General features: G+C 48.9%; 2 protein-coding genes across 3 annotated transcripts in view; both read right to left on the bottom strand.

Annotated features, from left to right (window-relative positions):
- The window catches only part of CRADD (CARD and death domain containing adaptor protein), a 77521-nt gene extending 64958 nt beyond the window's left edge, over positions 1 to 12563 (bottom strand). For both annotated transcript variants that reach the window (XR_014316771.1, XM_082751881.1), the window contains exons 1-2: positions 12415 to 12563; positions 9212 to 9517 (exon numbers count right to left, since the gene is read on the bottom strand). Coding sequence is in view for 1 of the 2 variants with exons in the window: in XM_082751881.1 (XP_082608007.1) it covers positions 9212 to 9509 (298 nt within the window). In the remaining variant the exon portion in view is untranslated. The remainder of the gene's footprint in view (positions 1 to 9211; positions 9518 to 12414) is intronic.
- An 8668-nt stretch (positions 12564 to 21231) lies between these two features.
- SOCS2 (suppressor of cytokine signaling 2) lies at positions 21232 to 24975 on the bottom strand. The gene is made up of 3 exons (XM_082752059.1): positions 24750 to 24975; positions 23751 to 24009; positions 21232 to 23223 (listed from the first exon to the last, which is right to left on the bottom strand). Exons 2-3 carry the CDS (start codon positions 23902 to 23904, stop codon positions 22775 to 22777), a joined length of 603 nt encoding a protein of 200 aa, XP_082608185.1. The 5' UTR covers positions 23905 to 24009; positions 24750 to 24975; the 3' UTR covers positions 21232 to 22774.
- Between the last annotated feature and the right edge of the window lie 861 nt (positions 24976 to 25836).

Below are 25836 nucleotides of genomic sequence, written 5' to 3'. Positions count from 1 at the left end.
ATGCCGCAGGGACTCAGGTGGCCAAAGCTGCAGCGCCCATGGACCTGGTTGCGGGCACATCCAGCAGCCAAGCGAGAAGGACTGCAGGCTTCCCATTCTGGGATCCGGGTGCCTGCCAAGTGCTATTTCCCCGTCATCCTGCATTGGGTTCTACTACAAACAGCCCACTAGCATTTCTAGCCATAAACTCAGGTTGCCTTTAAAACAAGTGCTTTGCAGATGAATGTGTCAGGCCCCCGGTGAGCACACGGAACAAGGGGATTATGAGAGCATTCTGCAACCGTGACCGCAGGAATCACCCACCGTTCAAGGACAGGAAGAAGAAACTAATCTCTCACGGGATGTGCCATAACTGGATCACAGAGAAATACATGACTTATTAGCTAAGCAAGAGTGGAGAATGAAGAAAATACCTCTTTGAAGAGCTGACCAAATACTGCCATCAACATCAGTAAACAGAATCACACTGGAAGAAATACTTCCTTTACACAGACCTACTAGAAAGTACTGATTTACCTTTTGCTCCAGCTTTCCTTTCTCAGCAGTCAATTGGCTGAGGATCCCCACACCCCTGCATAAAGGCAGCATCACTGCCCATTTTGGATGCCCCAGGGCTGGCGAGGACTCCGTTAACCCTTTACCTGTTTGAAGTTACACAAAGCCCTTCCACCCAGCCGTAGCACATGTATTACAGAGATCCAAAACCTGAAACAGGCTGTTCATTAAAAAGCTCAACACATCATTAACTACAAATGAAAGGTAAGACTTTCAAAAGCATCAGCACAGGACTAAAATTGCCTTCTTTAAAGCCAAAGGGAGCTTACCCTTGACCTCGAAGGGTGGAGGGTTGGGTTAAGTTTGAGCACTTTTGCAAATCCCAGGCAAGGTGGTGAAACACTAAGATTAAGAAGGCTGCCAAAAGAAGTGGTGTACTAATGGCAATTTATTCCCCTTGACCTGATGCATTAATGCTTATTTCCCGAACACACAAACCGTGTAATATAAATCAAATCAACTCCTCCTCTAAATGTAGATTGGAAGAAACACTGAAGCTTCACTTCAGTTCATAGCACTGTGAAACAGAGATGTTTATCAAACACATGTACAACTTCTTGTCAACATGTGAGGGAACGCAAACCTATTTACAGACAAAGAGAGCAGGGAGAAAACTTTAAAAAGAAAATCTGACTGTATAATGGAACAATGGTTCAATGGCTAAAAAAAGCAACAAGACTGGTTTTCTGTTCACACAGACAATTGCCAAATAGATAAAAATTGGCTTTAAAAGTCTTGTGTACAGAATCTTAAATCTAACAAGATAAAGTGCAGCTGCATCCCTCTGAAGTTACAATGAATGCTGCTTGGTTGCTCTAATTCTAATTCACATAAACATATATGACCAAAACCAAGTGAACAAATCTGTGAGGAAAGCTTACTTAAGTATGGCAAAGCAGGGAGGACTTCAAGATACAACAACCATAAATAATTAACTGTATCTTAGAGAAGCTTTCTGACCTTTGTCATACAAGTGACATTTCCAAGTGAGAAGGAAGTCACATCACTGCTGATCTTCTCAGTCAACAGGCAAAATGCCACAGCACATGGGGTCTGAACTAGTAATAGCTATTCAGCTGCAGAAGTGACGTTGTTTTGAAGGACGAGACATAGTGTCAGCGTAGGGAGGAGAGCAGTGTATCCACTCCTTCAGTGGAGAGAACATCTCAGTCATCAGTGGTAAGATCATAAGTGTCCTTGATCATCAAGTTATCAGCGGCCCTGATCTAGTCACCAGGAGCCTGGCCCATGACCTTAGAGAAGCCAGGCTTTCCCTGTGAGGCACTAGTTAATGTTTTTACTGACTCTGGACAGCCATCTAGCCACCACAACACATGCAGGCTAAGGTGGGTGTGTTTGTTTTTCAGTTTCTTCTTAAAAACAGACTTACCAGTCTTATTTTATAAAAGACAATAGATTTCCCCCCACAACGGGACTACCAGGATTATACAAGCATTTCCAGATAAAGCTCCAAGGCAATTCTGGAGGTGTTAAAATACAAGCTGGACAGCTCTGAAGGAAAATATCCATGAAGAAAAATCTTGTGAAAAGAAGTCTAATAATTCTTAAGTAGGAACTTCTCTCAGTTACTCTGAAGTAAATACTAGTGTGTGCCCATAGACACCAAGAGGCATTAATTAGTATCAACAGAATGCCTATACTGGTAACATAATGCAAAAATAACAGCTACATCTCCATGTTTGTTTGTTTATTTGTTTTTTAAGTTTATAACTGGCTTTATCAAGCTGTAGGATCAGGCCCTTAGTAGAGCATTTCCCCTCTGTTCTGGAAAACAATGATTATTGTCTGCACAAAGCATTTTCAGTGGTTCCCATGCCACATTCTGAGACAAGACCAACAGTGGGAAGCTGGCAATAATTAACAAAAGATTTCAAGGATCATAGAGGACTGCAACTATGCATGGTTTTGGAAATATAAAACGCTGGCATGATTTTATCATACCATGATGCAAGTTAAGGAGGAAAATGGAGAGAGAATTGATTAATTAACTACTGACCACCATCCTTTGAGCCCAGTGGTCCAGCTTTTATCCACTTACCATGCAGTCCACCCATTCAGACACCATACGTTCCCAACTGGAATGCTAAGAGACCATGTGGAAAGCCTTGGTTAACTCAAATTAAACAAAATCTATTCCTGTCATCCGCAGAGGTAGTAGTTTTATCATGAGCTCAGTTGGAAGTTCCCCTTACAGCCAAACCAGCCTCCTGCCATGCCTGGTTTTTGTGCTCTTTTTTTTTGTGCACATAGGAATGGACTCTTTTCGTGCTTTGAAGACGTTTTCCTTGATGATCAGTCAGGTCTCCTGGGTGCTTTTGTCCTTCAGAACTTTATCCTACAGTGTTCAATTGACTAGTTTCACAAACAAGGTGAAGTCCGTGATCTTTGCTCTGCTACATGCCTTCCTGACTTCTCTCGGGATCTTAAACTTCAGTGCTGTGTGGTAACTGCAGCCAAGACTGACATTAACTAGCAGAGCCCTGAACTGTTGCTCATCTGTGAGTAACAAGGCCAGCAGAGCACCTCCCTTAGTCCATCTAGGCCACTCATCAATATATTGTTCCTTCTGCACTCGAAAGACCTTCTGCATTGTACTACTGTGTCACATTTCCAGTAAGTATCAGGGTGCTTAAAATTCCCTGAGAACCAGGGCCTGCAACAAAAGTGCTCTTTTAAGAAGGCTTCATAGCATATTAGGAAAATTCAATTTGGAAGAGACCTCAGGTCTCATGGGCAACCTCCTGTTCAAAGCAGGGTCAGCTTGAGATCATGCCATGTTGCTCAGCATCCTATCCAGCTGGGTCTTGAAAACCTCCAAGGATGAAGACTGCTCATGCTCTCTGGGTCTCTGCTCCACTTCCTGACTGTCCTTACTATGAAAAAATTTCCCCTCATAGCCAGTCAGAACCTCCCCTTTCAACTAACACCCATCACTTCTCATCTTCCCACCACACACTGCTGAGAAGATCCCGCCTCTGTCTTTTCTTGATGTCTTTTCTCTTTGCAGGCATTGGAAGGCTGCTATCAGGTTCCCCCAAAGCTTTCTCTCTTTTTCTCTCACTTTACTAGTGCCCACATGAAAGAATAGCAAAGTCTGATGATTAGACAGGCCTTGGTGATTTCTCTGATATCCCTGATCTAGCCCCTGGGGAAGCAGCAAGCCTCAGAAGTCATCAGGTCTGGTCAGCAGATGGACGCCTCCATTCCCTGTTAGCCATTGCTTGCTCCTAGTGGCACTGGTTATGAGTAGTTGTTGATCAGGTGCAGCTGGCCCAAACACCTCTCTCGACAGAAGTCACTCCTCCTCTCCTGTTTTCAGGGCACTATACATTTTATTAAATCTTTATTATTATTAGCCTCATGTATCTGTGTTACTGAGGATGACACCAAGTATGATTATATCCTTCTGTTAACTTGTATGAAAGAGACTAGGCAGGAAACTACAGTTCTTATCAGCGCTGCCTATGACTTAGGCTTCTCAAAGTGAAAAACTTAAACATAAGCAGCATAAACACAGCTGCTTATGAACATGGCAAAAAAGCAACAAAGAAAATATTCCTTAAAGTATATAAAAAAATAAAAATCTTACAGTCATATGCACGTTAGAAGCGAACTATATATGCAGAACACTCTGCAGAACCAGGGAGCTGATTACTTGTCCATATCACGATGTATGCTGTTTATTGAGTGTGTGTGAAGACCTTTAATGCCAGACTTCACAGACCTCACTGCGGTCACGAACAAAGCCAAAGCCATAAATGTAACACCCGATTTTCAGGGGAGATGGGAATATGGAAAAGTGTTTGGGAAATTCTCCTACAAAGATGGAATTGAATCTCTCAAGAGAACCAGAGAACAGTTTCTACAGCCTCCAGGCACTGGGATGTGGCACAGGGGCATTCCTTCATCTCCAGGTCAGTCCAGTGCGGCCAAGACTGCTAAGCCCATCCCTTTCCTTCACGGGAGGAAACTCCCTCTTCTGTCACTGGACTATACAAGAGAGGGGAGGGAAAGAGAAGAAAGAAAAAAACACCCTCTTCTGTCCACCATTTTAGAGAGAGAAAAGGAATTTCTCTGCTGCTCTCCTATCTGACATCCAAATGGAAAAGGCAAGAGACCAGGCTGTTTCCTCATTGCATTAGAGGTGAGAGGAAGCAGGATAGGAAGAGGTCAGGAAGCAGCCAACAAAAGGTAAGAAGAGATGTTAAACTTCCCCATGTCCTAAAGCTGCTGCATTTGAATCAGAATTCTTAGAAATCTACAACCCAGATGTGGAAAAGGACTTTGGTAAAGCTGGGGGGGAGGGGGGGATGGCTTTCTCAGCGAAAGTACTTGTTCTGCTTTCTTTTGCATTTGCATGCTTCATCCAAAGTGTTACACAACACGAAGCTTTACAGAGCTATACAAAAACATGCACTCCACATGTAGCCAGGGAAAGACCCAGTCCCACCAAAATCTGTTCAAAATAAAAAGCCTCACCCAAGTCTAACAGGATCCTAATGCAGATGGCTGAGTATGTACCACAACAACAACAACAACAAAAAAAAAAAAGAAAAAGAAAAAGAAATCACGCATTAGAAAATATTCCTTGCTTGTTGTGACAAAAGAGCTTTTCCAAGATGATTCTGTAACTCCATGCCCCAAATTCACTAATGTTTGCCAGGATAGCAACGGCTGCTGCAGAATTCCACTGGCAAATGCTGTATCTCACATTTTTCTCTTTCTCAATATGCTGTGATTTCCTGTGGAGTGGAGAAATAATCTATACTACAAAGAGGTGCAGTACTAACACTTGTAGAAGTAAATAATTTTACAGCAACATAAAGTATATATAGTAATATAATACTTGAGTGAAGAAATTCCTGAGCTAAGAGAGATTAGAAAAACACTCCGATAAACAAATGCCTTCAAAGCTTACATTATTTTACTCAGTGCAAAAAATATTGGGTAACTGTGTGCTGTTCCTAGAAAGAATGGAATTTTGTTGCCAACAGCTGTAGTTTATCAGAGGAATTATAATACTATATTGAAGATTTATGTTCCTGACAAAGGCATAAAGTTATCCAAACTAGGGCAGAAAAAACAATGGTCTTCTAATGAACCAGACGCTATTTTTGTTAACTCTTACTACAGCAGAAGTTATGACCTTCAAAAACAGACGCTCACAACTGTTGTTGATCTTTACGATGATTCGTAAGTCTTGCAATAACACTGTACATAGGGTGAACTGTTTTATCACAGGTTTTTAAACAAGCTAGAAACACACCCTTATCCTATTGAAATCGATTAAAGTCATAAATATTTACCTCCAAAGCACACTCAGTTTTCTTCCTGACACTTTTGGGACTTAGAGTTATGTTTTCCCTACCTTAAGAAAAGGTTTCCTCAAGATGTGCCATTTGCCATCTGACAGGACTGTACAAGACTGGAGAAAAGTGCCCCTAGTCAAAAGGCTGCTCTATGCATAAAGTAAACAAGCAAGGGGAAGCAACCGGGGATCTCTTTGCTGCATTTATATGGACAGAAGTAGCCCTACCTGCCTGCACGTCATGCTCCTGATTCCAGTGGAAACTGTTCCTCATGCTCTGCAGAATTAGGGTGTCTTCTGTGCTCCTCATAACTACAGTAGCTAACAGCATATAGAACTATTATTTTTTAGTCAAACTGATATTAAGCAATAAAACTCAGCATGTCAAAGCTTTTAAGGCTCATTTATTTGCAAGCAGCCAAACAGCATACCCTGGGTTGAACCGTGGGCCAATTTACAGTCATGCTCTGTGCTGTTCCATGAACATCACACCACGTTGCACAAATTGTGAATCGACAAATCCATCGTCTTAAAATAATATGCCCAAGCCTCACGATGAGTCAGTGGCAGCGTCTTGTTTACGTCTCAGACTTTGGCTTCCATTTCATAGCTCTCAGTCCACCAGATCATAATTGCACTGCATCACCAAAAATGTTTTTATTTCTGTTCTTCTGAAAGTCCTGTTTACTTTGGTTGTTTTTGTTTGTTTTGCTTTTACTAGGGGAAGAAAATAAATTAAAAGCTTCTTAACAATTACAGTTGTGATTTTTTTTTTAAATGGGAACCAACAAAGTATATTTCTCAGCCGATCCACAGAAAAGACAGAAAGCCTGAGCTGTTTGAACCAAATGCACAATAATCCAAAGGCCAACAGAGAAAAATCACTGTGCATGTGCCAGAGTTTTCACGTACAGATAAAGTAATAGGATACCTGTATTGACTTTAAAAATACTGCATGTAGTCAGTAAGAAGTGAAAGACTACAAAATAAAACCTTCCTTCAAGGAACAACTTGCCATCAGTCCTTAATCCTGCAGAAGATCTGCAAAAACTGAGAATATTTTGCTTGAGTAAACAGAATTTTAATTGAGCATAAACAAGTGAACAGCAGGCATGTGATTTCCATAAGTATGCATGATTGGAAGGAATAAAGACTTAAAAATCTGGGGCCATGAAACCAATTTCAATTTTTTAAGTCTTCTGGTTTAAAAAAAATGTAGCATGTACATAGAAGGCTCTTCTCATTACAAATAGATTCTTTAGAACAAATTGCCAGTGACAAATCACCATTTATAAGAACTGTTTCCAATAAGGTAGAAGTTATCTAGCATGGCACTAAAGAATACATTTAATTTTAAGCATGCTTACAGTTTTATTAGAGCCAATGGCTTTTTCCATGCTTAAAGCCAAGCATATGCTCAAGTACTCTGGTGAGACAAAAGCTTACAAGTTTGTTGTTTAGAATGCAAAGCGAGGCTTTTTATCCCAAACCACATTTTCTTGCATGTAATCAGCCGCGGTGATGTCACCATAGTTTCCAATTCATTTCAGGGCACACTCATCATTTATTAGGACCCAGATGGTGCTCTCTTTCTCTGGCTTCTAAAGAATATGCCCAAATATTAAAACAGACTTGGCTATCTGCCTCTTATCCTGTTCTTACACTCTGCATTGCCACAGTAAAAATAACAGTAACCTTTGATCTAATCTGGAAATCTTCTCTAATTCATACACAAGATTTGGCAACATCAAGTACAGTCAACCCACTCGAAACCAGAGAACCTGATATGCATAAATACAGCACGTTAATCACAATATATCAGGAACAAGCAATCCACAGAACAGTCGAAAGAATAAAAGCAGAAACAATTTTTCGAGTAACAAAATACAGGACCTTGACTGTACTCGATGGCTGTGTGTGTTTTTGTGGAACTGTAAGGATTATTCAACAGCTTAACCGGCAATTAGCAAACACACACACTGATTTGTATGGCAAATAAAGAGCATGAGCATGACGGGATCTGTCATAACAGCAACAGCTTTCAACACCACAAGTTTGCGTTGTGCTGACAGCTCACGGTGTTTTCACCCATGGGCAGCGCACAATATTTGGTCTCCAAAAAGTTCTGAAGATTATTTACCATCCCTGCAGCTGTGGAGCAAGTGTAAAGCAACCTCCACAGAGGCCCAACAGAGCAACAAGCTGTGGTGATATTCTGTAAAAATGTCCTAAGGTAAAATCATGCCACATTTGTCCAGCAGATCTTGACAAAACATTCTTGAGTGTGCAGCTAATTCGGACGCAGGTGCACATGATGTTCAACAGTCCTGAGTCACACATCTTCCTTCCCAAGCTTAGAGACTCACGCAAAGCACACTGACACTGGAAAAATCACACATCACGTGCATCCTAATGTGACCAAATCCAAATGGGGTGGGGGGAGGTTTGGAGGGGAAGGAAGGAAGGTTAGTGAGAAGTAATGTTCCCAAATGAGAACTACTTCACTATTTAACTGTCATTACCTACTCCTATTTAACAACTAATGCATGTTGTAAGAAAATAGGGCAAGAAGAAAGTATTTTAAGCAGTCTTCTTGACTTGAAAACAGGTCAATAATTGCATGCACATATTGGTAAAGAAACCACTTTGGAATGAAGATCAATCCAGAAAACTCATTTTAGAACTACATTTAAATATCAGAAAAACAGGGATTTGACTAAATAAGACTTTAAAACATCCACTAGGTTAGCTCCTAAACTATTTTTTAATACTAAGCAAGAGCTAGTAATTTTGGAGATAATAACACTAGACATTTGCACTCCAATAAACACAGTAAAGCACATAATTCTTAATTAGTATATGCTGCTAAATAAATTAAAACAACATAAAAATCATAACAATAAAGTTAAGTAAATAAAAATTCTGTCAGTCCAGAAACAAAACACCGTAAAACATACATAAAGCACACATTAATCAGGTATGGATGGTGAAGAGACCGCTGTTCAGCTAAGGAAAATTACTTTTTATAGCCCATTCCCTTTGTAGTAACGGAGCCTGGGTCCTCCTACATCTCAGACTCTCCAAAGGCAGCTGTAGAAGAGCTGCTGTCTCCCCACATCCAGAAACTCAGGCTTGCTCACACCCCAAACTTTGCAACGCTTCCTGGCATCTGGCTGGTTCCAGGAAATTCAGGCTGTGCCCCGTGGTGCTATCACGCTCTGTATCTGTATGATGCATAACTTGAAATTACTGGGTATGTTCAATACTTTCAAAGCCACAGCTTGAGAATAAGCTAGAAAACACCAGCAACAACAACCCTGGCCTTACCTGCAGGATCTTGTACTGTCATTTCCTTACGCTTTGCCTTCAGCTTGTCTTTAACCCACGGGAACTCCTGTAAGGACTCCAAGAACGCATCAAAAGCTTTAGGTCCTCTAGTAGGGAGAATGTCAAGGAGCATCATGGTTTTCCTTTGACTTGTGGTTTGGGATTTTATCTCTTGAACGTGACTGTCTGTGAGAATCCCTTCTTGGTAGAGATACTGAATAACCAGTCCGTCCACCAGCACCTCCGTACAGAGCTCCAGGCGCAGGGAGCGTAAAAGCTGCTTGTCTCTGGCATCCATCTGGCAACCTGGAGCATGAGTAAAGGGCAAGGCATGGAGATTAAAATACAACCCTGAACACCCAGAAGTGATGTCTGATACCCAAAAACCTTTAGAAAAAAAATATGCCAGACTCAGAATCACCAACCTGGGAAAATTGCTCATGGTCCCCACCATCTTCTCTCTGCTCAGATTACGCTGTCTGACAAGCTAAAATGCAGCCACTTCTGGGAAATATTAGAGAGAACCTTTGGCACTGTGAAGACCAGTGCTTGGCTGGAGCAAAAACCTTGCCAAAACACCCCACTCGCTACCTGGTCAAGGTCCACACCAAAGCAGCTGGCACGTTTGCCAGTCCAAAAAAGACTCTATCCCCAGGAAGTTAAAGAGATGCCACACGACCTGTCCCCAGTGTCTGAGACGTGACGGCTGCTCCGTTGCTGCCACAGTGCGCAGCAGCAGGACGGTGAGGCGCAGCGCAGCCAGCCGGCAGCAGAGCCAGCAGGTAGCCCTGGCCTGCGCAAGACATTTTACTTGTAGCCAGGGTGGAAATGGACCTCATGCAGCAGGTTGCCCTCTCCCCTCGCTCATCCTGGAGGGCTGTTCTAGGAATCGACAGATCTGATGGTGAGATATCTTCCCCAAATTTCCATCTTAAATTTATTCATCTTCCATTTATAGGCGTTTTTGCTGCCAATACTGTTCTTTAGCTTAGACAGCTCCTCTCCCTCGCTGGTATTTGCCCTTCTAATGTGTTTATAGGAAGCAGTCGGGTGCCGTCTGCCAGCTTCCATTTCACTTGACTAACACTGACTAGACAAAAGCTGGAAAAGATGCATTTTATAGCCACTCTACAGAAGACGAATCAAGGTCCAGAGAGACCAAGCAGCTCATCCAAGATCACATCAGGACTCAGTGCCAGAGCTAGGAACTGAATCAAGATGTCTAGTCTAGTCCTTAATGACAAACATATCCCCAGGACCATTAATGGCACTTGAAAAGGAAAATTACTTAGTAATACAATTAAATACTTTCTCATGACTAAATCATGAAGTCAAAAAAAAAAAGTAGCAGGTGTTGAATGTGATTACTAAGAGATTTTCTGGTGATTAAACCAGAAGCTGCTGTACTGACAGCCTGACCTTGCAGGAACTGCACTTCATTCAGCTTAAGGACACAGGGAGAGATCAAGGTTCTCAAAGCTTTTGTAAGAGACCTAAAGTCTTTATATTGTCAGAGATACCTACTGACTCCCAAGACCCCATGAAAGACAAGCCTACACGGCCTGATTGTTGAAATTTAGGGCAGGTAATCAACAGAACATATAGGCGCATAAATGGCATTCTGGACAGAATGCAAGAGCCTACAGCCAAAAAAAAAGACTGGAAAACCCCATCTGTGGCTCCCCCTGATAAAGGCACTTTCTGAAAATGCTTTCCCTGAGTGCTGAAAGCAATGCTGGATGGCAGCTTCCCAGGAGGTCACCCAGTGTTTTTTTCTGTGCTGACCTGAATTTTGAGGTGCTCACCTTCTGTCTGGGGTCATCTCGGAATTGAACAGCAGCTTTCCTGGCACGTGACCTTTAAAAGGCCTGGTTTGCTAGGCATAGCTCAAACACCAAACTCTGACACAGAGTAAGATGACAGTGAAAGCAAGGAGACAGAAAAACAGTAGGCAAAAAAAAAGAGAACTGGGTATCTCATCTGACATTAGGATGCTCACTTTAAATGGGTGAAACTCAAGATTCCAGTCTCTAACATGAGCTCCTTTTGGAGGCACTTACCAGACTACAGCAAAATCAGAAAAAATAAAATAAAATCAGAAAGCAGATCCCTGCAATTTCTTCTTTCCAGAACTCCCTGTCTGCCTGCGAGCTCACCAAAGTGCTTGCAGAGTTCAAGCCCGGCACCCAGCCACAGCTCAGACGGCATTACCTAAACCCAGGCAGGAAACTCTTTCCAACACTACGTAACCCTCCTGCTTCACCCTTGGCATGGGCCACCCAAAGTCCCAGCCCGAGAGCCTCACCCAGGTACTGAGGGAGGAGAAACGAGGTCCCTGGGCACTGCCTAACACATGCCCAGCTCCTCTTCCTCGTGGCCAGCGCTTCTCAAGCGTCCCAGTTTGCACCTTCACGCGCCGGGCAATGCCTGCTGAGTTATGAAAGCGGGGTGGAAATTCCTGCTGAAAAAGACATTTGGCCCACGGGCTTCAGAGCGAGCCCAGCCCAGGTGTTAAAAGCCTGCGGGGCTGCTCAACGCCAAGGCCACCGGCCCAGCACACCTTCCAGGATGCGGCGTTTTTGATATTTAGGGTCTTTTAAAAGATTAAGTGCTTCTTGATGTGTGTTTGCCACGAGGAGGAAGTGTCTGATTCAGGAACCGCAGGGCCAGATAGGGCGGCGTTATCGGGATTTCGGTGCACCTAAGTGTAGGGCCGGAGTTTAATGCGAAAGGGAAACGGCTCCGGCTAACATCAATCACCGGCTGCCTCTAGAGCCCCACAGCGAGCTCCCGGGTACATTTCCCCTGGAGACTGCGGTGCTGGGGGGCACACGGAGGGACGAGAGCCCAGCGTGGCCAGGAGGGGACATTGCTCACACCTCCCCTGCACGCTCCTACAGACCGCGGAGCCCAGCGGCTTACGGCAGGGCCACATTTACCGGGCACACCTGCCAAGTACGCGGACCGCGCACAGCCCCCGCCCCGTCCCCGCACCTCACGCACCCCCCGGGGCCGCCAGCCCCAAACCTGCCCCCCCCAGTCCCTGGCGGCTCCCCCCGCCCAGCAGCTGCCGCTCGCCGCCCGGCACGGCACGGCACAGCACAGCAAGGCAGGGCAGGGCACGGCCCCGCGGCGGAGCAGAGGGAGCGAGGCCCCCGGGCGGCGGGGGGAGCCCCGCGCCCCCGCCTCCGCCCCGTACTTACGGGAGGGCAGCGGGGAGCTACCGGCGGCGCCCCCGCCGGGCCCGCTCGGGCGCCACCATCTTTGGTGAGGGCTCCGCCGGAAGACGCCGCCACCACCGCCTCCCGCGCCGCGGGCCGGCCGGGGAAGGGCGGGGGGGCGCCGCCGCCGCCATGTCGGTTGTGGGCAGCGCGGCGGGCGGGCGGGAGGCGAGGCGGGGAGCCCGGCCCCGGGGGCGGCCGGAGGCTGAGGGGGGACGGGACGGGACGGGACGGGACGGGACTGGGGCTCGGATCCGGCAGGAGCCCGGCCACCGACCGCCGGGGTGTGGGCAGCGCCGGGGGGGATCTGCGGGGTGTGGGGCGGCACCTGAGCGGCGGGGGCAGGCACCGGGTAAATTGACATGTGAGTGTGAGTGTGAGTGTGTGTGTGTGTCAGGTAATAAACTTCGTGCGAGGGCTCTGGGCGGCTTTTAAATGATTGTATGTTATTCAGTAATCGCTGGATTGTATCTTACTGAATATCGGATAGGTTGTATTCGATAGGTTACATCTCATTCAATAATTGATGGGCTATACCTTATCCAATAACTGGTATATTACATCTTATTCAATAATTGATGGGCTGTATCTTACTCCAATGCATCCGCTAAGCCAAGGTAAATGCTTTTGTCCCGGGCACGCGTTGGTCTTCTAGGAAGACGGGCTCTGGATCTGTGTGCTGTGTCCGTAGTGCACGCCGGGAGCACGCAGCGCGCCGTCAGCGGTAACAAACTGTGCTGCGGTAGCCAAAGTGCAGCCTTTAAACCTTCATGTCATGGGCGGTTTGTAACGCTGGCTGCGAGAAAATACATTTGTAAACGATACGAGCTGACACCAGGGAGCAGGGAGCACCGCAGTCGATCTATAAGATCATCCCTCAGCGCAGGCTGCATCGCTACAGATAGTTTGCTTTTTAACTTACTGCCTCTCTGACTGCCAAGGTTTGGATTTTTTCTTTCCCCATTTCTAGTCACCGTCTAAGGAACTGTGCTATCTCTAGACCTGGAGTGACCAAACTTGGAGACTTGAGATGTCACCTGGCAGCCGTACTTAATTGCCAATACCGCACCTACATTTTAAACCAGAAAATGTAAGCAGTTACATCACTTGCATTTACTCCGTCTTTTTGCCAGATGAGGCAGCTACTATTATTTGTTTTATACTGTCCAAGAATATCTTAGAAAGTTAGCAAAACATATGGATATGCATGGAGCAACTCCGGTTCCCACTCACATAAATAGCCGCAGCCTCGTTGTCTTTAGTGCAGCCAGCATTAGTCACGTCTTTGCTTGCAGTCTAAACATGCAAAGAAGGAGAGTGGTGAAAGGAAACAGATAAGCCTCGGAAGGAAGAGGATAGCAGCAGAGGTCCAAGTCTCATTAAAGGGAAAATCTGGTGTTTCCTTTTCCTTCCACTGGTTTGTGAGTGATGGAATCTGTAAATGCACTACCAGTGGTTCAGGTTGATCAATGAATACAAGCCAGGTGTTCATTATGCTCTGTGCTTACACTGCAGCTACAGAACAAGGATGCACACAGGTAAACACCTCAAGTCTGAGGAGACAAGCTCTTAAACTTTTTGTTTCAGTTCTGCTTGGGTTCAGCTCTGTCCACAGTTCCTCCAGGTCTGGTCCAAGTTCAACAAAACTTCAAAAGAATGGTTCAGTTCCATTCCAGTTTTAGGGGAAAAAAATACTTGAGCCAGGTTGGGTTCAGCTCCATTCCCCGCTATCTCTGCTCAGATCTGAACACTAAACTTGGCTAAACATGCAGACTACAGAAGTATTTCCTAGCCTGTGTAGATCAATGGGCCACTGTCAATCCTGCACATCAGACTTTGGACCTAAAACCTTGTTCACTGTGGTTCTGCATAGGGGGGAATCACCAGGGGGCTTCAGGCCACGCTTCTGTGGACTGCTGAATCAGTGTAGTGAGTCCAAACCTGTGGAAGCCACGCTAAGTGGTGTATCTTCTGACAACGCTATTCTTTTGTACACGTGTCTTATTCCAGATCAGAATGACACATTTTTAAATTTACCACGTACATTTTAAAGCTCACTTAAAAATCCCAAATCTTTTTAGAAACTGTTCAAGTATAATAAGCTTATTAAATAAAAAAAAAAAAGCTTTTGAGAGGATCCTCTATGCTAATTAGAGTTAAGCTCCATCGTAGCATGTATGCATTTTCTTTGTTTTCTGCATACTAATTTGTTTCTGCTGATAACGAGAGCCAAATTGTGTTTTTAAAACTCGTGCAACCAGATTTAATCTATTAGGACTATGCTGTTTCCAATTGTCTGTAGGACAGCATTCCAACTTTATGGACAAAAGAAAAGAAATATGAGTCTCTAGATTTGTTTATTAAAAACACATCTAATTGGCTAAATCTCTCACAAAACCTCCGAAATGAAGACGGAAAAAAGAAACATATATTATATGGCTGACTGTCGTCTTTGGAAAGACGAGCACAGAACATTTCTGACTGTGATGCATCTCAAGAGCACTGTTAAAACTTGAGCCAGGGCGGCCCAAGCTCTGTGGCCTGAGAGGCAGAAGAAGGTTCTGTGAGGCACTGCCACCCACTGCCTGTGCAGGCAGCGCTCCCTGCCTTTCCTCCCCCATCCTCTTCCTCCCCATCCTCTTCCTCCCCCTCACCCCGCTTCATGACCCTCCCAAATGTCAGCATCTTGTCCTGCACCAGCCACCAAAGGCCAGGCTGGTGCCCGGCGGGGTGCTGGGGGCAGCGGCAGCGCCTCACCTCCCTGCCGGCACCTGCAGCTCCTCGCTGCTGCGAGGGGGTGCCAGGCTGGACCCACACCTCTTCCTAAGTTCCCCCTCATTGAAATGGTAAAGACTTCCAACTAATGCACTTCAAAGAGAGCAATGGGCATAAAACAGAGGTGACACGTCACAAAAATTGTTAAAAGTGTTGTTTTATTAAAAGGCACATCCAGCATGGAGGTGAAATGTAGCACAGAGAGTTTCAAACCATTAAAGCACTGGGGTCTGAAGTGACCGTGTAGTGCCCATACATTTACATTCGTTTCGATAAGAAAAAAGGTGGTTTTTAGCAGTACTGCCTTAACAGCTCCTAGTGCTGCTTGGTGCTAACAATCCCTGGCCAAAAGCTGTACGTGGGATAGCTCTGAGAAAAGAGGCAGGCATCAAATGTGAAACCGGCACATTCATTCCAGAGAAAAGGAACCTCTGCTGTGAATCGGAATAAAAAACCTGCGATGCATATTTGCAAAATGTGACTCAGTATTTCTCCTGCAAGGAATTTTTAGTCCATTTTCTTGAAGCATATGAATTAATGTAGTTCTCTGTTTGTTTTTGAAGTTTAATTTAAAGATGCTTTCAGGAGACAGTTGGAAATACTGAAAGCCTCTGAGTAGTCCAGACTTTTGAAACTCTTTTTTTTTCTTTTATGTAAAGCAAGCATTTTACTTATGGGAGAACAAAGAAATTAACAAATTATTCTGAAAATTAAATACTGACAAATAAGTAAACGGAATTTAAGATTCAAGCCTGAAACCCTATCATAAAATGAACTTCTTTTGTTTGCAAATTACAGCATATGAAATGAGTGTCTAGCATTTTGGATAAAGCCAGGGAGATTGGTTTTATTTGAGAGGAGAATAACTACTGATTTTTGTCATCCACTGCTTCTTTCCCAGGCTTTGAGCTGGACAAGCCCATATAGAGCACATCTATTTTTAAAGGCTCATACTTTCAGGTTAAGCATTTGACGAGCTAGTAATGATTCATGGAAAGTTTTTGCAGGTAGCCTATCCAAGGATTTGCCACTGCTCAGACTTCTTCCATATGTCCTGTTTCCAAACAAAAAATACCCTTCGATTAACAGTCCTCGCACTCGATTTTCTTCCCTTTCAAAACGAAACCTGTGGCATTTGTGCTGACGGGGGGCTGGCTCGGCCGCCTGAAGTGGGCACTGCATCTTCCATCGGGGGACGTAAAGGAAACAGATGAGTTTCCAGAAAGCAGTTATCTTCTCGCTCTCGGTTTCCGCCTGCAGTACTTCAGCTCCCAGAGGAGCTGTGATGCCACTTCCACCGCAGTGGAGGCAGACAAGAAGCTGCCTTCCCTAACTTATTCTTTTCTCTCTGCTGAGCAAGGCAGCCACTCAGCGATATCACCATCGCCGTGGCTTAAATGCTGTCAGTGGTAACTGAAAGGCAAGCAACTCCTCGCCCCACACTGAAAAACTACGAAATGTTAAGCTCGCCTCCCGCTTTGTAGATATGGGAACTGCAACTAGTACAGGCTCAGTCACACTTAATATTGTTCTTCTGAAAAGCAGGCGAGGCAGCTAAAATTTCCATAAACACTACCAGCTGATCCCCAATTTCCCCTGCCCTGCAGACTGTCAATAGGCAATGCTCTAGGTGAGAAAAATGAGAGAAAAAAGCAACTGCCTGGTGTGGAGTTGAGGCATTCAGAGGAACCCCTCCAGGCTGGGCATTGCCACTGGGACAGACAGAGTGTGGGTGCAGAGCTGCAGCTGGACAGATCCGGGTTGGGGGCTGCAACCTGAAGAGATACAATTAACTTCTAACGAAGCATTGTGAAAAGCGAGTTTACAGCTTTCAAATGTCCATCTCGCAGCTGTTTCTGCTACAATTCTGGTTACCAAGCCTGATCTAAAGTCTGAGAAACAATAACTTCAGTAAAGTAGAAAGAAGAATTTGCAGCTTGAATTTGCAGAAGAATTTGGGCTTTCAATCTTTCCCACGTTTACCGTACCTCTGCGTTGCCATTTGCTAACTGACAGTGCACCCAACTGCAGTCCTCAGCTACAAAACACCAATTATGTAGCAATTGGTCTGAAAACACAAGGTTTGACTTGCATAAACCCTGCCTGCTGATGAAAAAGAAATTAAGGCAGGCACATTGAATTTGGGGATTTTTTTAATGTATTTTGTTCTGTGCAGCAAGCAACGCTGAGTTTCCTGAGTATTTCCTACTGCAACTCTTTTCAAGTAACTGCCAGCCTCTTTCTTATGCTAATCTAAGCAGCTTTTGCTCCTGCAGTTTTTTTCCTCCTTTGTGTCACAGAAAGTAATGATATTATTTTGGTATTTCAGTTCCTGGAGAGCTAGTGGCTCCAACTCTGGGGAAAAAGCAATACCAACAACAAATAGTAATAAAATAAAATAAAATATTAATAAAAGGGTGCAATCTTTTTTTTTTTTTTTAAATAGGATTTAAGCAGAATAAAAGCCACAGTTTATCAAGGAGATTAAACAGAGTAATTCCTGTGCTGTGTTTTTACATTCCCATAGACTTTCTCAGAGGAACTGGCTACTTCGAGCCCCTAAAGATAACCTGATAAATAAACACAGTTAATCCCTCATCCCCTTGGCAACCCTGGGACCAGGACAGACTGGTTTTGCTATAAGCTTTTTAGCTTTTTTTTTTTTTTTTTTCCCCTGAAGTTGAGTTAGCTAGCCAGACTTTCTTTGTATGTGCTTTACAATCGTGTGCTGACACTTGCCTCCCCTCCCTCGACTTCTGATCTCTACCAGAGCACCATAGCCCCGTCTGCGCTCCTGCGGCTTAGCTCCTCACACACATCTCCTGCCAAGTGCCACCTCTTGCAGGAGCTGTCCCTCCTGCCCTCTGTCCCCGTTGTCAGAGCAGGGTCCCCACGTGCTGTGCCCTTCCCTGTTGCCTGCAGCGTGCCCCCGGTCAGACGTGGGGGCGATGCTGGCCGGCGGTGTCTGGCCCCACCGCCCTTCGCAGCCCTGTAACAGCGGCGCTGCCTTCCAGTGTCTTTGGCTGATCTTCAGCCCATTGTGGAAAAGAGCCCGTTTGAGCAATACCGTGGCAAACCGCCATGGTGTTGTAAAGTGAGCTCGGGTCTGGGTGATCTGAAGTTATGTGTCAGAGGAATGCTGTTTCCAGGCACTTCCAGCCGTGCGAAGGGCTTAGCAGCATACTGGGACCTGCTGAGGTTAGCACTGAGGAAGAGGAGGTTTCCGGGAGATACCCCCGGAGCTCGTCATCCCCACCGCCTTTTGCATACAGACCCCGCTAAGTAACTGCTAGCTATTCTGGAAATTGTATGTTTTACCTACTAAACCTTTCCTTTATTCCTGCAGTTTTCAGTTTTTTAATCCCCCCTCTGACAGGGAAGTTTCTTACAACTACTGAAAACTGGTAACAGACACTTTGGCATCCCTCAAGCCGTTATTTCCTCCAGCAGTCACTTTGATACCTAGATTTATTTTAGTGATAGCAAAGTCAGCAGAGGTTTTGTTTTGCTTTACTTCAGATGATGGGTAGACCCACATCTGAAAGTCTCTCCTCATTTCCAGCATGTGCTTGGGACGAAGAAGAACAAAGCAGTGACACAACTCAACTGACTTTCTGCTAAATCCTAAGCTTATATCCAAAGGAAAAGTCCATAGGAATCTTATGAGGGATACAAGAAAAAGCTCTTGAATAGAAAATGTGAGTAAATGGAGCTTTTCAATTACATGTGACAGGGTCATTCCCCCATGGGAGCACTTTTCTAAGACATGAGAGGTAACTAAGAAATAGGAATTCATGCAACTGCACAACGCTGTCCTTCCTATTGTAATGAGACTCTCTTTCTTAAGGTGATGAAATGTAGTGAGAGTCTCAGATCTCAGAGCCCTGCAGTTTTCAGTGAGGACTAAGTTCCAGACTGTTCTAGGATTTAAAAATAAACAACCCCCACCCCATATTCTGTGAACCATTTTTCTTTTTGCGAATAATTAGATATTGTTTATCTAGAATGTGGTTACATAAATTATAATTAGGACAATACTGAGGAGATCAGATTAAAATAAAATTGCTTCTAATGCGATGGGTGCAGCTGCTTGGTTGCATTCCCACTCTACCCACCCATCTTGTGCTTGAACCATTTTCTGTCCCTGGTGATAATACCAGTGCCAGGGAAATGCCCAGGCAGCTAAAATGGAAACATGGATCACATTTCTGCTGGGTTTAGTGCTCAGCTAAATCCAGCCACAAACTGCATTTTCAGCATCCATCTTGGGAAAAAAAAATAAAAATAAAAATTATTCATCCACTTTTACGATTGTGGGATTCTCAGCTTTTGTTTAATTAAAACAAAGATGTTTTCAGAAACTAACATTCCAGGCTTAGACTGTAAAATCTGAAACGTCAAGACTTAAAAATGGAAAGCTAGACCAACACATGGAGGAAAAAGGAAAAAAAAATGTAAAAATTGTTATAGTCCTTTCATGATTTTTCGTTGACTCACAGGTGTTGAACCTGTGAGACTGACTTCACTGAACACTCCATGCTAGCAATTCAGGACGACATACATCAGTTAAAAGTAATTTTGGGAATCTGAAGAGACGGCAATTTAAAAGCTAGTGCTGTGAGCAAGCCACAGTGACATCCATAAAGTCAAAAATAAATTTAAAAACAACAATTAAAAAAAAGCACTGCACCTTTCTTTAAAATGTTTGGACCACATGATTGTGCCTGAAAATTCATGGGGTCCACATGCAAGACTTTTTCACCCCTGTAATCTTAATCATGTGCTATCCTTGCATTTTTTGTACCAGAGCCCTCATCCCTCCGTGCTGTGTTAGGGTGAAGCCGAGCTTGCAGCGAGCTCCAGTAAAGCTCGGTTTTACGAGTGTAATGCATCAGCCCTGGGGCTGGCATCCTAATGAGGACAAGAGCTCTGCTTTCATACAAAGAGGACTAGTTCCCCCTCCAGTCTGTTCAAAATATTGTTCGTAGCTCCGAGCACAGCCCGGCTGCAGCCCCTGCTTCTCCCTGACCGTACTGACCTCGAGGGACGCCGTACCCGGCAGGAGGCCGCCCGTCCCCTGCCTCGATGCTGCAGCCCGGGCACCCCCGCTGATTTGTGGCACTCATTGCCCCCTCTCACCCTGCTATCTTCAGCCTGTGGTTCGCCCACACGCATTTTGGGGCACCCCTGGAGCCCTCCCGAGGAGCGCTGCGTCTGCCCCGTGTCTGCTGAGGGCAGGCCTGGCCTCAGCCCACCCGCAGCAGCTGCATGGAGAGCCCTGTGTCTGCCCCGTTGCCTCTGGCACCCGATGGGTGCCTCCTCTCCAGCTGCTTCTTCCATCGGTGGTCTCACTGCCAACCCCTAGGCCAGGGGGGCTGCTTGGGAAGGAGCTTGGCTCCACCACGGGTGGCTAACAGAGGTGACTTGTCCTGTCCAGCAGCTACCTCATCGCCGGGTGAGGGACAAGAGCTGTAGGAAAGCAGATTTGCCAAGTGACGTGCTCCCAGGAATTCAGCTCCTTCCCTGCTCGGCCCACAGGACAGGCTGCTCAGCACGGCGGTGGCACGGGCACGTCCAGCCAGGGCTCTGCTGGGGTGGGAAGTGGAGGGTGGAAGCCGTCCAGCACGGCTGCATTTTGGCAGGGCGTGGGAAAAAATTACGTAACAAAAGCTTTTGTTTTGTGTTTCAGGAGAAAACTGCCCCCAGCCCAACTCTACACGACTGCTCGCATGAAATTCGGGGAGAGAGAATGGCAACCAAGGAGGAGGAGGCAGAAAAGCCACCTTTCCTGCAGGGGCAGCAACGCTGGCATACCAAGCGTTTGCCAAGGGGCCCAGGGACCATCACCTTGGCATCCTCCCTGTCTCAGCAGCCGTGCCACTCAGTTCTGCCTATGCAATTGGGACAGCCCAAGTGCACGATGCTGGAAATCCCAGTGCCACCAGGCATGGGGCAGAGCCCCAGGGTGAGGAGAGGGACACAGCACCTGGGTAGCACCACCGAGCGGCTAAGTCACAGGGAAGACAAGATCAGTTTGTGTTGTTTCTATTTCAGCCTGGGCAGGGCTAGACTACAGCAAGTCTTGACAGCCCTCCTTGTTCAAACACAAGTCTATTTGCTTTAATTAAGGTAAGCTAGGGAAAGAGTTAAAATTATGAAATTGTTGACTGAGAATGCATCTATGCCCTGCTTTCCCTCTGTACTGCTCTCGTAGTACCCCCACCCTGGATATTTCTTCTATTAAATACTTTACATTTAGAGAGAGGAATGGGTACTGAGGGTCTCAGCCCCATATTCCCATCTGGGGGACTGCTGTAACGCACAAAGCAATGTCCCGTGCTAATATGTAACCACGGAAATTCGGCAGGCAGCCTCCAAACCACTAATCTGAGCATAAACCAGCTCTACCTCTGAGCAGCCCCACAAAGGCAAAGCCGGGGTATTCACCATCACTGGCGCAGGTACGCTTGTTGAAGTGTTGGCTGGGAAATGCTACAGGTTCTTAACGTTGTTGTCTCCTAAATGGTAGCAAATCCATACGTACAACGATTGAGATAGGTGTGCAATCTGATTGCTTTTATTGAGTAATAGTCTGGTAGCTACAATGGTGAATTAGAAGAAAAAAAAAGAAAAAAAAAAAAACACAAAAAAACAATCCCTCAAAAAAAAAAAAATCCAGATTTCCCCATATTTTGGGAAAGAAGCTGAAGAAAACATTCTACACTGTAGAAGACAGCCGTAACTGCTGATATCCATGCTTTGACATCAGAACCGAGCAGCTGCAGTTCTGCAGCGTGGAGTCCTGAAGCCTCAACCAAACGAGGCTTAGCAGTAATAGCATGGATATATCACCACCGGGAAGATGTTAACATGTTAACAAAGATTCTGGGATACCAATCTGGTATAATCAGCAACATACTGGGTTCCTACGAAAGATGTGGCATTTCTCCTTAATATCAGCTTTTAGAGAACTTTGAAAAACAATGTTTTAAAGTGATTGCTTTCAGTTCCCCTTTCCTTGCAGAAAAGCACAGAAATTAGAGTTCAATAAAAACTGAATGGATGATCGCTTTTTTGACTGGATTTGATTAGTTGCATAACTTTGGCAAGATTATCACAGTGTGATCCAGTTAAGCTCTCAGGATTATATGAACACCAGCACCAAATGAATCTCGGAATCAGACCACTGACAACTTCCGCGCTCTCGTACGTCTCTGACCACTTTTGCGGTCTCTCCCCGTCCCACCGCTCCAGTTAGCACTTTGCAGTTAGTGCAGCTTTTATGCCGTCGACAAAGCAACACGATCCGGAGGGGTTCCTGGCTTCTCGCCCCTCGCAAGGACAGCACGCCACCTTGCCGAACCCCCGAGGATGCAGGCTGGGATTATCCTACATAAAGCCTCCCTTTGTGGCATCTGAAATAAAAGCCTTTCCCCAGAACTGCCACTGTTTTGATAGTGAATTCCATGCTGAGCCGTGCAACTGGTTACTCAGTTCTTTGGCTGATTTTAAGAATTGCATTTAAAAGTTACTCTGGAGTTAAGTTGGAGGCATTGAGAAAAGATAGCTATACCTGGTACCGGTACTCTTTCAAGTACTCTTTTAGTCTGGTTGGCAAGGGCAGCTCCCAGATCTGGTTTGTGCACTTGTTTATCGTTATCCGGCAGCGGTGTTGCAGGGATGGAGCCGACGTGTAGAGAGGCTTGTTCAAGTACAGATGAACCGTCCCGTTGGAGGGCGTTTCGGTTCTGTCCTTGCACATGAGCACGTAGTACTCGATCAGATGCACCACACTGTTGAACTGCTTCAGCCGGGACCTGACGCAGGTGATGGAGTCCAGCCGAAACTTGCCGTCCTGGTACTCGATGCGTAGGTTGGTCGGTCCCGCTGATGTCTTTACCGAAATAGTCAGCAGGTACTCTGAATGCGAGCTGTCCCGAACCAAAAAAGTCCCTTCGGGGGCATCCTGTAACCTCTCCTTGGCTTCAGCAACGCTCATGCTGCCCCAGTACCATCCTGTCACGAGAGCAGAGAAAGCAGAGTTTTACTTCTTGCCGGCTGCCTGTTCGTTTAAGAGCCGCCTGCTCTTTGCCTGGCGGAGCCGCAGCACCCGTTCCTTTCGCTGCGAGCAGCCCGGGGTCCTGCCGGCACGGAGCCTTCGTGCTCGCTGTCGGGAGCGATCCGCCTGACGGTGCCTCCGCTCCCCGCACCGGGACGGGCTTCTGGGCACGGAGGGGCGGCCGAGCCGCTTCTCCCGCTGCCGGCGGGGACGCGACGATGCCGGCCCCGTCCCCGCGGCCCCCTCTCCCGGCGGACAGAGCTCCGGGTACCGGGGGTGCCCGGGGCCCCGCTCCCCCCGCCGCCGCCCCGGCCTCCCCCTCCCGGCGCTCCGGGCGCCCGCCGGGGAGCGGCGCTGCCGCCGCTTTCGCTTCCCCCCGGCACCGCGGGGCCGAGCCCCCTCTGCGCCGCGCCGCCCCGCTCTTCCTCCTCCTCCTCCTCCTCCTCCTCCTCCTCCTCTTCCTCCCCGGGGCCGCCCCGCTTACCTGCGCGCCGCAGCTCCTCCATGGCCGCGGCCAGCCGTGCCGCCTCCCGGGGCTCCTCGGCGACGGGCGCGGCCGCCACCGCCTCCCCGGGGCGCCCCCAGCGCTCCCGGGGACCCCCGGCGCTCTCCAGGGGCTCGGCGGAGCGCAGGGTCATGGGGGGGCGCCGGGGGCGCGGGGCCGGGGGCGCCCGGGGGGCTCCGCCGCCGCGCTCAGCGCCGCGCAGGGGGCATGGCCCCGGCCCGGCCCCCGCCGCCGCCGCCTGCGAGCGGAGAGAGAGCGAGGTTAGCGGGGACCGGCCCGCGGGGACCGCCCGGCACCCCCGGGGGGGGACCCGGCCAGAGGGACCTCTCCGCCGCCCCCCTCCCCGCCGCGGGGGTCTCGCCTCGGTGCCCGCCCGAAGCAGCCGCGCCCCGCGGCCCCGCGCCCGCCAGGGGCAGCGGCGGGGACGCGGCGGGGAGGGGGCGACGGCTGCGGGACGCCCCCCGCGCCCCCCGCTCCGCCACATCCCCGCGCGGGGACCAAAGCCCCGGCCCCGCGGGGCCACCGAGCCGGGCGGTGCCAGCGGGGGGCGAGGAGGGGCCGGTCCCACGCGGCCCGGGGGGCTCGCCGGGCTCGCAGCCCCCTCGCCCTGCCTCCCCTCTACCTAGCGGGCGCACCGGCCGCCGGTCTTACGGCGGGGCCGCTGCCTCCCATCCCCGCAAGTTCCCCGCGGCGCAGCTCGGCAACTTTTCCCAGCGAAACTTCGCCGGCTCCTGCCGCTGCGAGCCCCCGGCCGTGCCCGCCGCCCCCCCCCCCCCCGCGGCGCCCCCTCGGAGCCGCCCCGGGGACCGGGCGCCGCCGCCTCGCAGGTGCGGCCGCCGCCTCCCCGGGATCCCCGGGGGCAGCGGGACCGAGCCCGGCCAGCTTTCCCCTTCCCCGTCCTCGGGGGAGCGCGGGGGGGCCGTCGGGGAAGGCGCGGCCCGGCGGCGGGGCTCGGGTAGCGCGGGGCACGGCACTCACCGGGGCTCGGCGGGACGGGACGGGACGGGACGGGGCTGCTGCTGCCGGTGCTGCTGCCGGTGCTGCCGCCGGTGCTGCTGCTGCTGCCGGTGCTGCTGCCGGTGCTGCCGATGCCCCCGGAGGCGGGGCGGTCGGGTCGCTGCGGCCGCCGGCGGTGTCAAGGGAGCGGCGGCATCGCGGTGCGGGGCGCAGGCAGACAGACGGACGGGCAGACGGACGGACGGACGGGCGGGCGGCTGCCGCTGCGAGAGCAGCAGCAGCAGCAGGAGGAGGAGGAGGAGGAGGAGGGAGGAGGCAGCAGCAGGAGGAGGAGGAGGATGGTCCTTGTGGGGAAACAGCCCCCGCCCGCCCGCCCGCCCCCCTCCTCGCCGGGAGCGGGCAGGAGCGAGCGGTCCGTGCCGCCTTTGATTCGGAGGCGCGGGCATCCTCCCCCCGGCCGCCCCCCCGCCCGGGCAGGCTCCATACAAAGGCTGCTTTCCAGGAACTTTCCAGGAACCGCATCATGTGACGGCCCCGCTCCGCCGCCGCCGCACCGCTCCCGGGCCGCGCCACCGGAGCCGCGGCACCGCCCGCCAGCGCCCCGCGCCCCCCCGACGGCCCCCGACGGCCTCCGCGCTCCCCCCGCGCCCGGCCTCCGGGGCACCGGGGCCGCCTCCCGACCCCCCCCCTCTTTCCCCCCCCCGCAGCCCCGGCCCCGCGACCCCATCGGGGGGGCCGGGGCCGGGCCGCGGAGCCGCCGCAGGTCAGTGCCCGGGGGGGCGGAGGGGGTGGGGGGGCGGCGGGGGGCACCCCGCAGCCGCCGGGCACCTGAGCGCGGGGGGCGCAGCCGGGCCCCGAGCCGGGTTTCGGGAGCGGGAGGGGGCAGAAACAAAGCGAAAGCGGCCCCAGCCCGCCCCGGCCCCCGGCAGAAGGTCGGGAGCGCCCTCAAAGCCGGCGGCGGCGTTGGGAAGGCGACGTTTTCGGCTCGGGAGGCGGAGGAGACGAGGGGTGTTTGGGGGCCGAGGAGGTGGGAAGCAGTGCGAGGTCGTCCCCAAAAAAACGGGGGGGTGCGGGCCGGCCGCCGCTGGGGGGGAGGCAGCAAAGGGCG

This window comes from Aythya marila (assembly GCF_965140915.1).
Source record: "Aythya marila genome assembly, chromosome: 1".
Taxonomy (NCBI): Eukaryota; Metazoa; Chordata; class Aves; order Anseriformes; family Anatidae; genus Aythya; species Aythya marila.
Note: the sequence above shows the minus strand (reverse complement) of the source record. Positions and strands in the feature narration are given on the sequence as shown.